Source organism: Pteropus alecto, unplaced genomic scaffold (genome assembly GCF_000325575.1).
Source record: "Pteropus alecto unplaced genomic scaffold, ASM32557v1 scaffold21, whole genome shotgun sequence".
In the NCBI taxonomy this organism is placed as follows: Eukaryota; Metazoa; Chordata; class Mammalia; order Chiroptera; family Pteropodidae; genus Pteropus; species Pteropus alecto.
In genome coordinates, this window is record NW_006436282.1 from 18703526 (window position 1) to 18714146 (window position 10621).

Consider the following 10621-nt stretch of genomic DNA (forward strand, 5'->3'; position numbering starts at 1 on the left):
TGGCTCGAGCTGAAGGCGCGCAGGGCCGGAGACGCAGCAGACGGGAGACCCGGAGCAGCTCGGAGGCGGTGAAGTCGGTGTCTTTCTTTCTCTCTAGTGATCACTCGGAGGTGGTGCTTAAGATGCGCCCCAGAGAACCCCCCAGTTCCCCGCTCCCACCCTTCCCCACCCGACCCCAAAGGCGGGGAGCTGTGGGTAAGGATCGGAGAGGCGAGCGGAGACCCCGCCGCGGGCCTGGCGCTGGGCCGGAGCCTGTAGTTTGTTGGGCGGATGAGACAGTCCTTAAGCGGGTAGAGAGCTTTGGCGACAGCAGCCTTGTTGCTAGACAAAGCGCATTTCCTCCCCTCCCCCATGCCCGATCAAGACGAGGGGCCCTCCTTCGCCTCCCGGGCTCGATCGGCGACTGAGGCCTCCAGGGAAGGCGCATTCTCCCGCATCAGCGCGACCTGGTGGCGCGCGCGGCCCGCTGTCCGGAGGCTGCGGCAGGCGCTCCGTTACGTGGCCGCCGCCGGGCGGGGGAGGCGCGGGCCCCGTGGCGCAGTGCCCTTGAACCCCCGCGCCGCGGCCTTTGTTTCTCCCCGCGATGAGCTGACCACGAGGCCTGAGCTCCCGGGTGGGGGGGGCGGGGCCTGGGGCTTTGGAGGAGCAGATGGATCTGCAAAGGAGGTGATTGGTTTTTAAAAGTGGCACCAAGCATCTTGCTGTGTTTTTTCTTTAGTTTTTTAACTAGTGACTGGAAAGAGGGAGGGTTTCCAAGAATAAACCAAGTTGGATTACCTAGCGACTCCAGACACGTAAGAGGTCTAAAGAAAAAATTCACGGCAGTTTACTTTTCTGATTTTGAACCAAACATTTGGCCATTTTTAAAGAAATGCTGAATACGGTATAAATGGGATTTGAATTAGAAAAAAATTTGTCTATTTTCTGCCCTGTAAAGCTGTCTCGGATACCAACGTCCTCAGTAAGGTTTTCTAGACCCACTTGGTTAGGACACTGATATATTTTCAGGCACATAGCAGTAATGACGAATAGGAGCTTAACTCTGCTTATGTATGGATTTGTATACATGTTTGATAACGGGTTACATAGGTGGGGATTGAAATCCAAACTAAACGTGTTTAGTTACCTTTTTTGTATCATGCAAACTTCCTTTTAACTGTCATGCATTTTTCTAGTAATAGCTCTTCAAGTCTGCAATAAAAAATGGCCTCCAATAAAACCACATTGGTAAGTTAATGAAAACCTAAAATATGTAAGGATCTAACTCAAAAGTTTTTCCCAAAAATTATAACTTTGCATCTTGGTGGTTGAGAAATTTACATCCACTTATATTCTGCAGTTCTCTCCCTTCCCAATGTTATAAGGAGAACTAGGGACAAAAATGAATTTACATTGCAATACTTATTGACTTGGCTTATTAGTGTGTTAATTCAATTATAGCCTAATCTTGGGAGAGTAGCACAAGTATGAATGTTACCAAGTATATTTATTTTGAAATAAAAAATACACAAATTTACATAATAATTAAATCCAAATTGATTGGTACAGTATTTACATGAATCACTATGTACTGAATTCTAGAGAAATCAAGTTTATTTTTAGTATTGCCCAATTTAATGAACAGATACCTTATACACTTATATCGGGGCAGAAGTCATTGAATCTTTCAAATCACGTTGGTTATTTTGTCATTTCAACAATCATTCTAAAAATATAGAAAGGCCTTAAATTTAAATTATTGCGGGTTTTTTTTAATACACAGAATTTCACATATATCCTGGAAGGGGAGAGAGTAGATAATCTGGAACTTCTGAGCAGTTAAATTTTTTTTCTCTCCAGTAGTTTATTAAACCGAAAGTTTGCATTCTTATGCTTCATTAAAAGTTCTGCAAATGTGTAAAGACATACATGTAGTCAGCCATGTCAACTTACAAGTTTTTTAAAAAGCACTGGAATATTTAAATAAAAGTCACAAAATTCAAAGTTATGGTTCCCACAGTATTTAATACATCGCATTAATGATAATTGCAAGCATATAAAGGTGAGTGGTAACATCTAAATAAAACATTCGGTTTTGCTTTGTACAATCTCACTTTGGATTTCATGCTAAGAGGCACAAGTTGTTTTTTTTTTTATTTGTGCCATTATTAAATTGCACATTTAAATGAAATAATCTGGGAAACATTGAAATATAAACCCTCTCTGGCGAGTCTGTGACACAAATGATTCTGTTCAAAGCCATCAATGTAAAAAGCACAAAGCATCTTCTGTGCCCTCTTCAGGATTGAACTGTCTTTTGGATTCCAGAATCAGTAAACCAAAGTCTATGATTGAATTGGCTTTACAGTCATCTGTGTCCAAATAGTGGCTGAGAAAAGAACTACCTGTGCCTAATGCTTTGAGGATAAATATACTAAAAGTAAATAGATTCTTCTATTGAAATTAATTGCTTTTGTACACAAGTACTTTAATCTAACTTTTTATTTTAAAATAGTGTCAGATGTGTGCCATAACTTAAATGCAAAAGTAGGTGAATTTTCCTTTTAAAAAAATAGCACTTGAAGTTAGCTTAAGAATGCTATTATAGTAAATACTTCATTTTTTTATACTTTTTTTTTTTTAGGGTTTATCCTTTTAATTTTCTGTGTTTTTGTCATTTTTATTCTGTTAACCTCTTACCTTCATGGACATAGCACTTTTGTTTATCATTTAGGATGAGTATCTGATAAGCTTTTGTCCACACCAGTATTTCTCACTCTTCCCACTGCTATTCTTACCTTCCTTATACTATACAGAAGCAGAAAGCTGTCTGACAGGTTGCAGTATCCAAGTATTTTAACTAGTGAAAATTGTAAAGCTTGACTTGGCAATGGTATCCAACAAAGTCAGACATTTGCTGCATCTTTTTAAAATTTCCAGAGTTCTTTTATTTCTTATATATGTATGCACATACCTTTAATGATTACATGGTTTTATTGTCCTTTTGCAATCTTATGGCATTGCTGTTACCTTTTTCTGCTTGTATGCTCTGTTTGGGGATGACTTTGGTGACTACACAATTAAGATTTTTTTTTAATAGTACCTGCTTTAGGATGAAATGATAATGAAATAAGCATAACATTTGGGATTCCCCCCCTTAGTCTCTTCTAATTGACCAGTTTGATTTTTACTTAACATCCATTTTTAGTCCTTTTGTAACAAATCTGAGTTATTGGAAAATAGCTGGTTGAGCTTGGACTCCTGCTTTTCTCAAATATAGTTTTTTACAATTAAAAAAACTAAGTTAAAACTTGTTCAAAGTGAATTTTGTTGTCTACCAGTTTAGACTCTTACGAAACCAAAAGGATAGGATTTTTTCACAGAATTAAAATGATCCAGCATTTTGGCTTCTTGAAATGACAGCATTATAGATTTGTTCCACATGGACAGTAATATTAACCAGCAGAGATTATGGAAAAATAGTCTTTCTTTTTTTTTTAACCTATTCATGGTTTCCTTCGTTGATCCTGCTATTGATATCAGGATTCTGAACTATGTTTTTGTTTTTATTCTTAACAGTTACCTTTTTTCTATATTGAGATTTCTAACATTGGTGTTTGAATCGGCAAAGCAGGTATTATGTTTAGGAACTAGTTTTAACAGGTCTGTGGTTCAATTAGTAAGACCTGTCACTGCTACTTATTCTCTTCTGTGTCATTCTCTAATACTTTCTAGTTGTGGCTGTGTTGTCATTAAAATGAATAAAAAATCTAAAAAAGTTGTTGTAGATAGACCACGTGCAAATAAGACAACAGTATTTTTTACATAATGTTTTCGATTGTATTATTTCAATGATGGGTGGCGGGTGATGAGTTTAAGCTAAGCCAACAGAATTAAGCATTCCTTTATTTTATTACTTGTTGACTTTTATCTTTTTAGGAGGTGTCTATCCTGGGATAAAAAAAGTAAAAATTTATAGATGTCTAATGCAACAATAACATAAGCAATTTAGTATTTTAAATGTACTCAAAAATAAAATAGAAAAGATGTTTAATTCCCTTTCGTTTTTAGCAAAAAATGGGAAAGAAGCAAAATGGAAAAAGTAAAAAAGTCGAAGAGGCAGAGCCTGAAGAATTTGTGGTGGAAAAAGTACTGGACCGACGCGTCGTGAATGGGAAGGTGGAATATTTCCTGAAGTGGAAGGGGTTCACAGAGTAAGAAACCTCAATGCTTTTATTATGTATTTAATTGCATTTATGTGGCATTTTAAATTGTTTTTAGCTTAAAGTCTTTTTTCAGTTTTCTAATAGGTTTCTTTAAATTTAAAGATATCTTTAATCTAAGGTAGCTTGTTTGAGATCTGTTTAAAAAGAACCAGTCTTTAACCTACAGTTGGCAACCAAGCAGAGTTCAGACTAGTTGATTACCTTGAAGAGTCAAATTTATAGAATTAGTAGAATTTATTGGGTAATACATTTTAATGTAGTTATATATTGCTCTAATTTAAATATTTAATCTACAACCCTACATACAGAAGGCACTAAAAGACATAGAACCTCTATAACACAGACCGGTGGATCTTTAACAGGAGTGCTCGTTATGATCCGGTCTTATACTAAGCTTACTATATCTTAATCTCTAAGAAGTAGAGTTTGAGCATTTTTTATGCTCTCTGGTTCCTCTTGTTCCTTGTTATTAATTGTTCTCATAACCATTCTATAACGTTAGCTGTCTTGTGAATAACTTATATGCAGAAATTATACTCTTATGTTTATAATGTGCTAATCTGTTGGGATTATTCTGCCTTACACCACAAAAACAGCAAAGCTCCACAGATGGCAACTATTGAAAATGGATAGGGAGGGATCGACAAAAATTTCTGAGTATGGTGGAAATGGGGAGTATGATGCTCAAATAATTAGGCTTCAGATACCTGTTACCTACCACTTCCCCCACCACTCAATTAGATTGAACCAGTTTGCCAAAGAATTGCTAACCTTCATGTGGTATTCAGTTGATTTTTGTTGTTGCTAGTTGGTTGGTTTTTTATCACATGAGACAGTAAAAGCTGTCTTTATGTCCTACCTATTAAAACTTTAGGACTTTAACTCCTCTTCTCCTTTTTTTCCTCCCCAAACTTAAGGCCACTAGTATGATTAAGAGAGCTCACTATGTTCAGTGTAATGTATTAGGTAATATAGAAAGCTCTAATGAAAATAACACTACTGGATGGATGGAGGCTTCACTTCAGCTCTTTTGTCTGCCACCCTCTAATATAGGTTTGCCAATTTTGGATCTCAGAATATCAACAGACCAAGTTCTAACCAGCAGTTAATAGCAGCTTTCCCAGCACCTCTAAAATGATTAGTCATTTTATCTTGTGTAAAGGCTGTTTGGATCTGAGCACACAAAGTTAGTAAGCCTATCACTAATGAAGGATGATCTTACTTTCACATTTGGTAATTGATACTTATTTTCTTTACAGCCTTTCTGAAAAATACATGGGAGTGGTCATCTCAGTCTTGTATCAGAGTTTGGCAAATTTTTTCCGTAAAAACAATACAGTAAATAAATAGGCTTTGTGGTTCATAGGTCTCTACAAATGTAGTACAAAGCAACAATAGTCAATATGTTAAACAAATGAGCATGGCTGTGTTCTGATAACACTGTGTTTGTGGGCCCTGAAATAGGAATTTTATAATTTTCATTTTGAAATTTTCTCAACCAATTAAAAATGTAAAAAACATTCTTACTATAAACGGTGGGATTCAACTTTTGAGTTGCCAGCATCAGTTTTACATCATTTCCCAATTTGAGCACTGAGCAGAAATTGAAAGTAATGTCACATGTTTGAAAATGCCTCAAAACTATGTTTTAAAACATAGTATTAGAGGCCCCAACCAAAGGCATATTCCGATTGCCCTGGTAACGTAATTTGGGGATGGGAATCCACATTTTAAAAAAGCTGTTTCAGGGAAATTCTGAAGTGTATTTTCTCTATAACTTGGAAAAATATTAACTCTAATTCTGCTAGAGTCAGGTTCAGTTAACTTAGAGGTGATAATAGCAGATTTCCCCCTTAGGTAGGGTAGGGGCTGTGAAAGAAGACACAAAGAGAAGTATGATCAGGTTGTTTCAAAAGAACGTGAGGGATAAGGAGGAAATGGTTACCATCTGTAGTACAGAGAACTTTTTCAGATATGAAATGGATCTGAATTATGGTGATGAATCATGTTTAATACAATGAACCTTTTTTTTTAACTGAACACAGTGCTGACAATACTTGGGAACCTGAAGAAAATTTAGATTGTCCAGAGTTAATTGAAGCATTTCTAAATTCTCAAAAAGCTGGTAAAGAAAAAGATGGTACAAAAAGAAAATCTTTATCCGACAGTGAGTCTGATGATAGCAAATCAAAGAAGAAAAGAGATGCTGTAAGTATAAAATATTACCCACTAAACTGACTTTTTGTAAAAGGTTGATTGCTTGACTTTTTAAATATTTTTAGGATACTTTAAAAGCCTTTTCTAAATGCTTGATATTTGAGACAATACTTGGGAAAAAGGATAGGCATGGTTTTAGCTTGTATTTTATAAATGTACAGTTAAGTGCTTATACCACTTAAAGTGGTGTGCTAGTGTTATTTTGGGTAGATTCATGGATATGGTCCCCAATCACACAATTTTCTGTGATCCAAGACTAGCAGTCGTAAGTACAAAGAAAACTATCATTGCATGATAGAAATCTCTTGTAATACAGCAAAAATCCACATAGCACTTCCCAGTTGTAGATAATTAGTGGCGTTGACCACCAGAAAGTACTTTGGCATGTGATATTTGTATCATCAAAGTATTGACAAACAATATGTTGATTTTGAAGTATATAGTCTTTGATAATACATTGTTTTTATGTTTTATCAGCATGAATTGAGTCAGTTGGTTTATTCACTACATGTGTATTTTGATCTGGTCTTTGCTTCACTGGTGTCTCTGTGGCTTTGGGCAAATCTCATAATGCCTTGCTTCCACCCTCAACTTCAAAACAAATTATACTTGACCTGCCTACTGGCCTAGAATGGCAATTTGGGAAAGGGTCTTTGTCCTGAATTAGTATCTAGGCTTGGGGAATAAACATACAATAGAGATATTGATTGATAATGTCTTTGAATTTAAAATTTGATCATTTGAACTAGATGGCAAGTACTTTTACAGATAGTCCATTAAATCTTCATGACATCTCTGTTAAGATTATAGGTATTATCCCCATTTTACAGATGAGAAACAGGTTGGCTACAAATTTGGTTCTGGATGCTTTAGCAGCCAAAGCAAAACAGTGTTAAGAATCAGTATACAGTAATCCCTTCATATCCATGGTTTCAGTTACCTGTGGTCAACTGAGGTCTGAAAATACTAAATTTCCCCAACCTTCGACATTGTCTGTTCCTGACATCCAGCCATCGACATCATCGTGGCTCAATGATCCAGGATCACCGGAAACAGATGATACTCCTTCTGAGGTATCATCAGAAGGTCAATAGTAGCCTGATGCTACATCATAATGCCTACGTCTTTCATCTCATCACATAGGCATTTTATCTCACATCACAAAATATTTTGAGAGAGACACCATATTCATGTAACTTATATATTGTTGTAATTGTTCTATAATTAGTTTATCTCTTACTGTGCCCAGTTTATAAGTTAAACTTTATTATAGGTATGTATGTATAGGGAAAAAAAATTTTAGGGTCTAGTGCTATCTGCAGTTTCAGGCATTCACTGGGGGTCTTGGAATGTATACTCTGCAGATAGGGGGGCCTGCTGTACATAATTTAAAAGTCAGCCACATGCTCAACTGAAGCAATAACAATAGTTATTGAGTTATCCTGTATTTAGCCCTTACATTGTGCCAAGGAGTATTCTAAATAATAACTTAATTTGCATTTCAGATACTGTGAAATGTCTGAGAGATAGTATAATTATTCCTATTTTATAGATAGGAATAAAATAGGAACGACAAAGAGGTTAACTTGCCCAGAGCTACACAGCTAGTAAAGGTTAGAACCATCGTTCTAACCACCCCAGGTAATCTGACTCCAGAGCCTTGGATATTGATGTAAAAGGCCAGTAGGGAGAAAGGATTTGCTGATCTAACCAGTACTTAAACTTTTTTAGTCTCCAGAACATTATTGAGGGTAACAAATAACTTTTGTTTATATGGGTTATACCTATCAATAACTGTAGTAGTTAAAATAGAAATTTCTAAGATATTTGTGTATTGAGCTAAGAATGGCAAAACCTGTTTTTATTCATAACTTTTCATGAAAAAGTGTGAAGAATGGCATTTTACAGTTTTGCAAATCTTTCCAGTGTCTGGGCTTAATAGAAGACACTTTATATTTGATTTGTTGTGTTGTGTTTGGTGAAAGTATATGAAGGTAATCTAAAGTCACATACATGAAAAGAGGGAACCTTACAGATAATAGACACTCCCAAAAGATCCCAGGGATTCCCGGGAGTCCTAAAAGACCATACTTTGAGAATTGCTGGTTTATACTAAGTATTTTATAAGGTTTTCTGTAATTCAAATTGATTATAATACTGATTAGTCTGAGTTTTAAAGTTTTTACTATTTTATTGTTTGTGTTTTTGCATGTGCTTTAAATTTGTGGGTAATTTAGACTAATTCCTGGAAGTAATTTGAAATGTTAGTTTTCAAAGATTTATAATTATTAATTGATTACAGTTACCAGAAATAAAGGGATTAATTTGTCTCTTATGATTCAGAATACTTTTAGATATCCAGGTTTGTTTTTTTCTGCATTTAAGGTTAACGGAAATTAAGATGTGTTGTAGTACTAAATATGGGCTCTGCTTTAGTCATTTCTGTTTCACTATTAGAAGGTTTTTATTTAAAAGCTACATATGAAGAAAAATTGGAACTTACTATATTCGTTTGCTGTTTGGAAAAATGAATGGAAACGTTCATGTAGTAATCATTTAACCTCTCAACAGGCTGACAAACCAAGAGGCTTTGCCAGAGGTCTTGATCCTGAACGAATAATTGGTGCCACAGACAGCAGTGGAGAATTAATGTTCCTCATGAAGTGGTAAGTGTATGGGCGATGGCTGTTAACGTTATAAAGTACGAATTGATGGGCATGTTTTTTAAAAATTTGTGAGGCTTTATCTAGAAAAGGTTTTATAAATAGTTTCCATCATAGAGAATAATCTGCTGAAAGGATGATTCTAGTTACTTTTGCTAATGATATTTCAAAGCAAAGACTGGCAAACTGGCCTGTTTTATAAAATGAACTTTTATTGAAATACCAGCACAAGTGGCACATAACCCTCCTAAAGCACTTAAGTAACCTTTGGTTAAATTAAGATTTCTTAAATGAACAATGCTCAGTTGACAAAAAGGGTTAAGACTATTAACTGAATTTTTTTTCTTTTTCCTCACAACAGGAAAGATTCAGATGAGGCAGATTTGGTGCTGGCAAAAGAGGCAAATATGAAGTGTCCTCAAATTGTAATTGCTTTTTATGAAGAGAGACTAACTTGGCATTCTTGTCCGGAAGACGAAGCCCAATAATTGTTTGCATTGCTTTTTATATATATTTATATATTAGTGTGAAGAAATAACTACATTCTAATGAAAATCAAGTTTGACATGTTTGTTTTGAAGTAGTATTGGGGGAGTTGTTGGGGGGTGGTTTTGCATCTATAACACTGGTTACTTTGAACAAAAGCTTTCTGTAGTTGCTTTCTTTATCAGAAAAGAATATTTGATACCATGGTATACTTTTTCCTCTGCATTAGAAAAGTCTTTCTAAATGTTAGGGGAAATCTCCATTGTCATTACTCAGTCAGAATTTGAGTTTAACTCACGTATGCCTAGGAGGGATCATCCTGGGTTTTATTTTATTTGGGGATTTTTGGTGTGTATACATACAACATATGTAAACGGTTTTCTTTTTTTTTTTTTTCTTTTTCTTTTTTTTTTTTAAACGTTTACCAAAACAAAAACAGCATTTCACGACCATGGATTAAGTCCACTTTTCTGGAATGTCATCGTTTTCAGCAACCTGAGAAACAAATCACTTCAAGTTAAATTGAAATTTCCCCCAAAGCTTTATCCTTTGAAATTAAATAGATAATTTGTAATTAATTGGGCGATTTAAATATGATAAGCAGTTAAAATTGGACAATTTAAAAGCAGCCCTATCAGACTCCATATCTGCAATCATATAAATTCAAATTTAATTTGCAAAACCCCCCTTTTAAAAGGAAATTTTGTCACTACCAACCTCCCACCTAAATGAGAAAACTAGGCAAATCCTGGTGTGTTTTAATTAGGCAAATAAGACTTATTTAAAGGTTCCTCCTAGTGAACCATTCCTTTACAAAATATTGAAATCCTTGTGCTATATTGACTAAAAGGTCAGGATTCATGGAATGTGTATAAGACTTTGTTCATGGAACGAAGGGTAGAGATGGTTAGAGACTTGGCAGTTTAGGACCTGCTGGAATAAATGGGTGAACAAACTTTTGTAATCTAAACTCTTGACCTGCATGTTTTTCTTTATCCCAGCTCATTCCTTACATGTAAGCTCAATCTCAGTATTTGGGTTACTGGTTCA

General features: G+C 35.5%; 1 protein-coding gene across 4 annotated transcripts in view; it reads left to right on the forward strand.

Moving 5' to 3' along the window:
* The window catches only part of CBX3 (chromobox 3), a 10883-nt gene extending 342 nt beyond the window's left edge, over window positions 1–10541 (forward strand). Inside the window, exons 1-6 of one of the 4 annotated variants that reach the window (XM_006912012.3) lie at window positions 1–73; window positions 1176–1227; window positions 4051–4193; window positions 6251–6413; window positions 8994–9088; window positions 9447–10541. In XM_006912012.3, the coding sequence (XP_006912074.1) occupies window positions 1204–1227; window positions 4051–4193; window positions 6251–6413; window positions 8994–9088; window positions 9447–9573 (552 nt within the window). In that variant the 5' untranslated portion in view covers window positions 1–73; window positions 1176–1203 and the 3' untranslated portion in view covers window positions 9574–10541. The remainder of the gene's footprint in view (window positions 74–1175; window positions 1228–4050; window positions 4194–6250; window positions 6414–8993; window positions 9089–9446) is intronic. The other 3 variants (XM_025046898.1, XM_025046899.1, XM_025046900.1) reach the window with 3 other exon arrangements.
* Window positions 10542–10621: the final 80 nt, after the last annotated feature.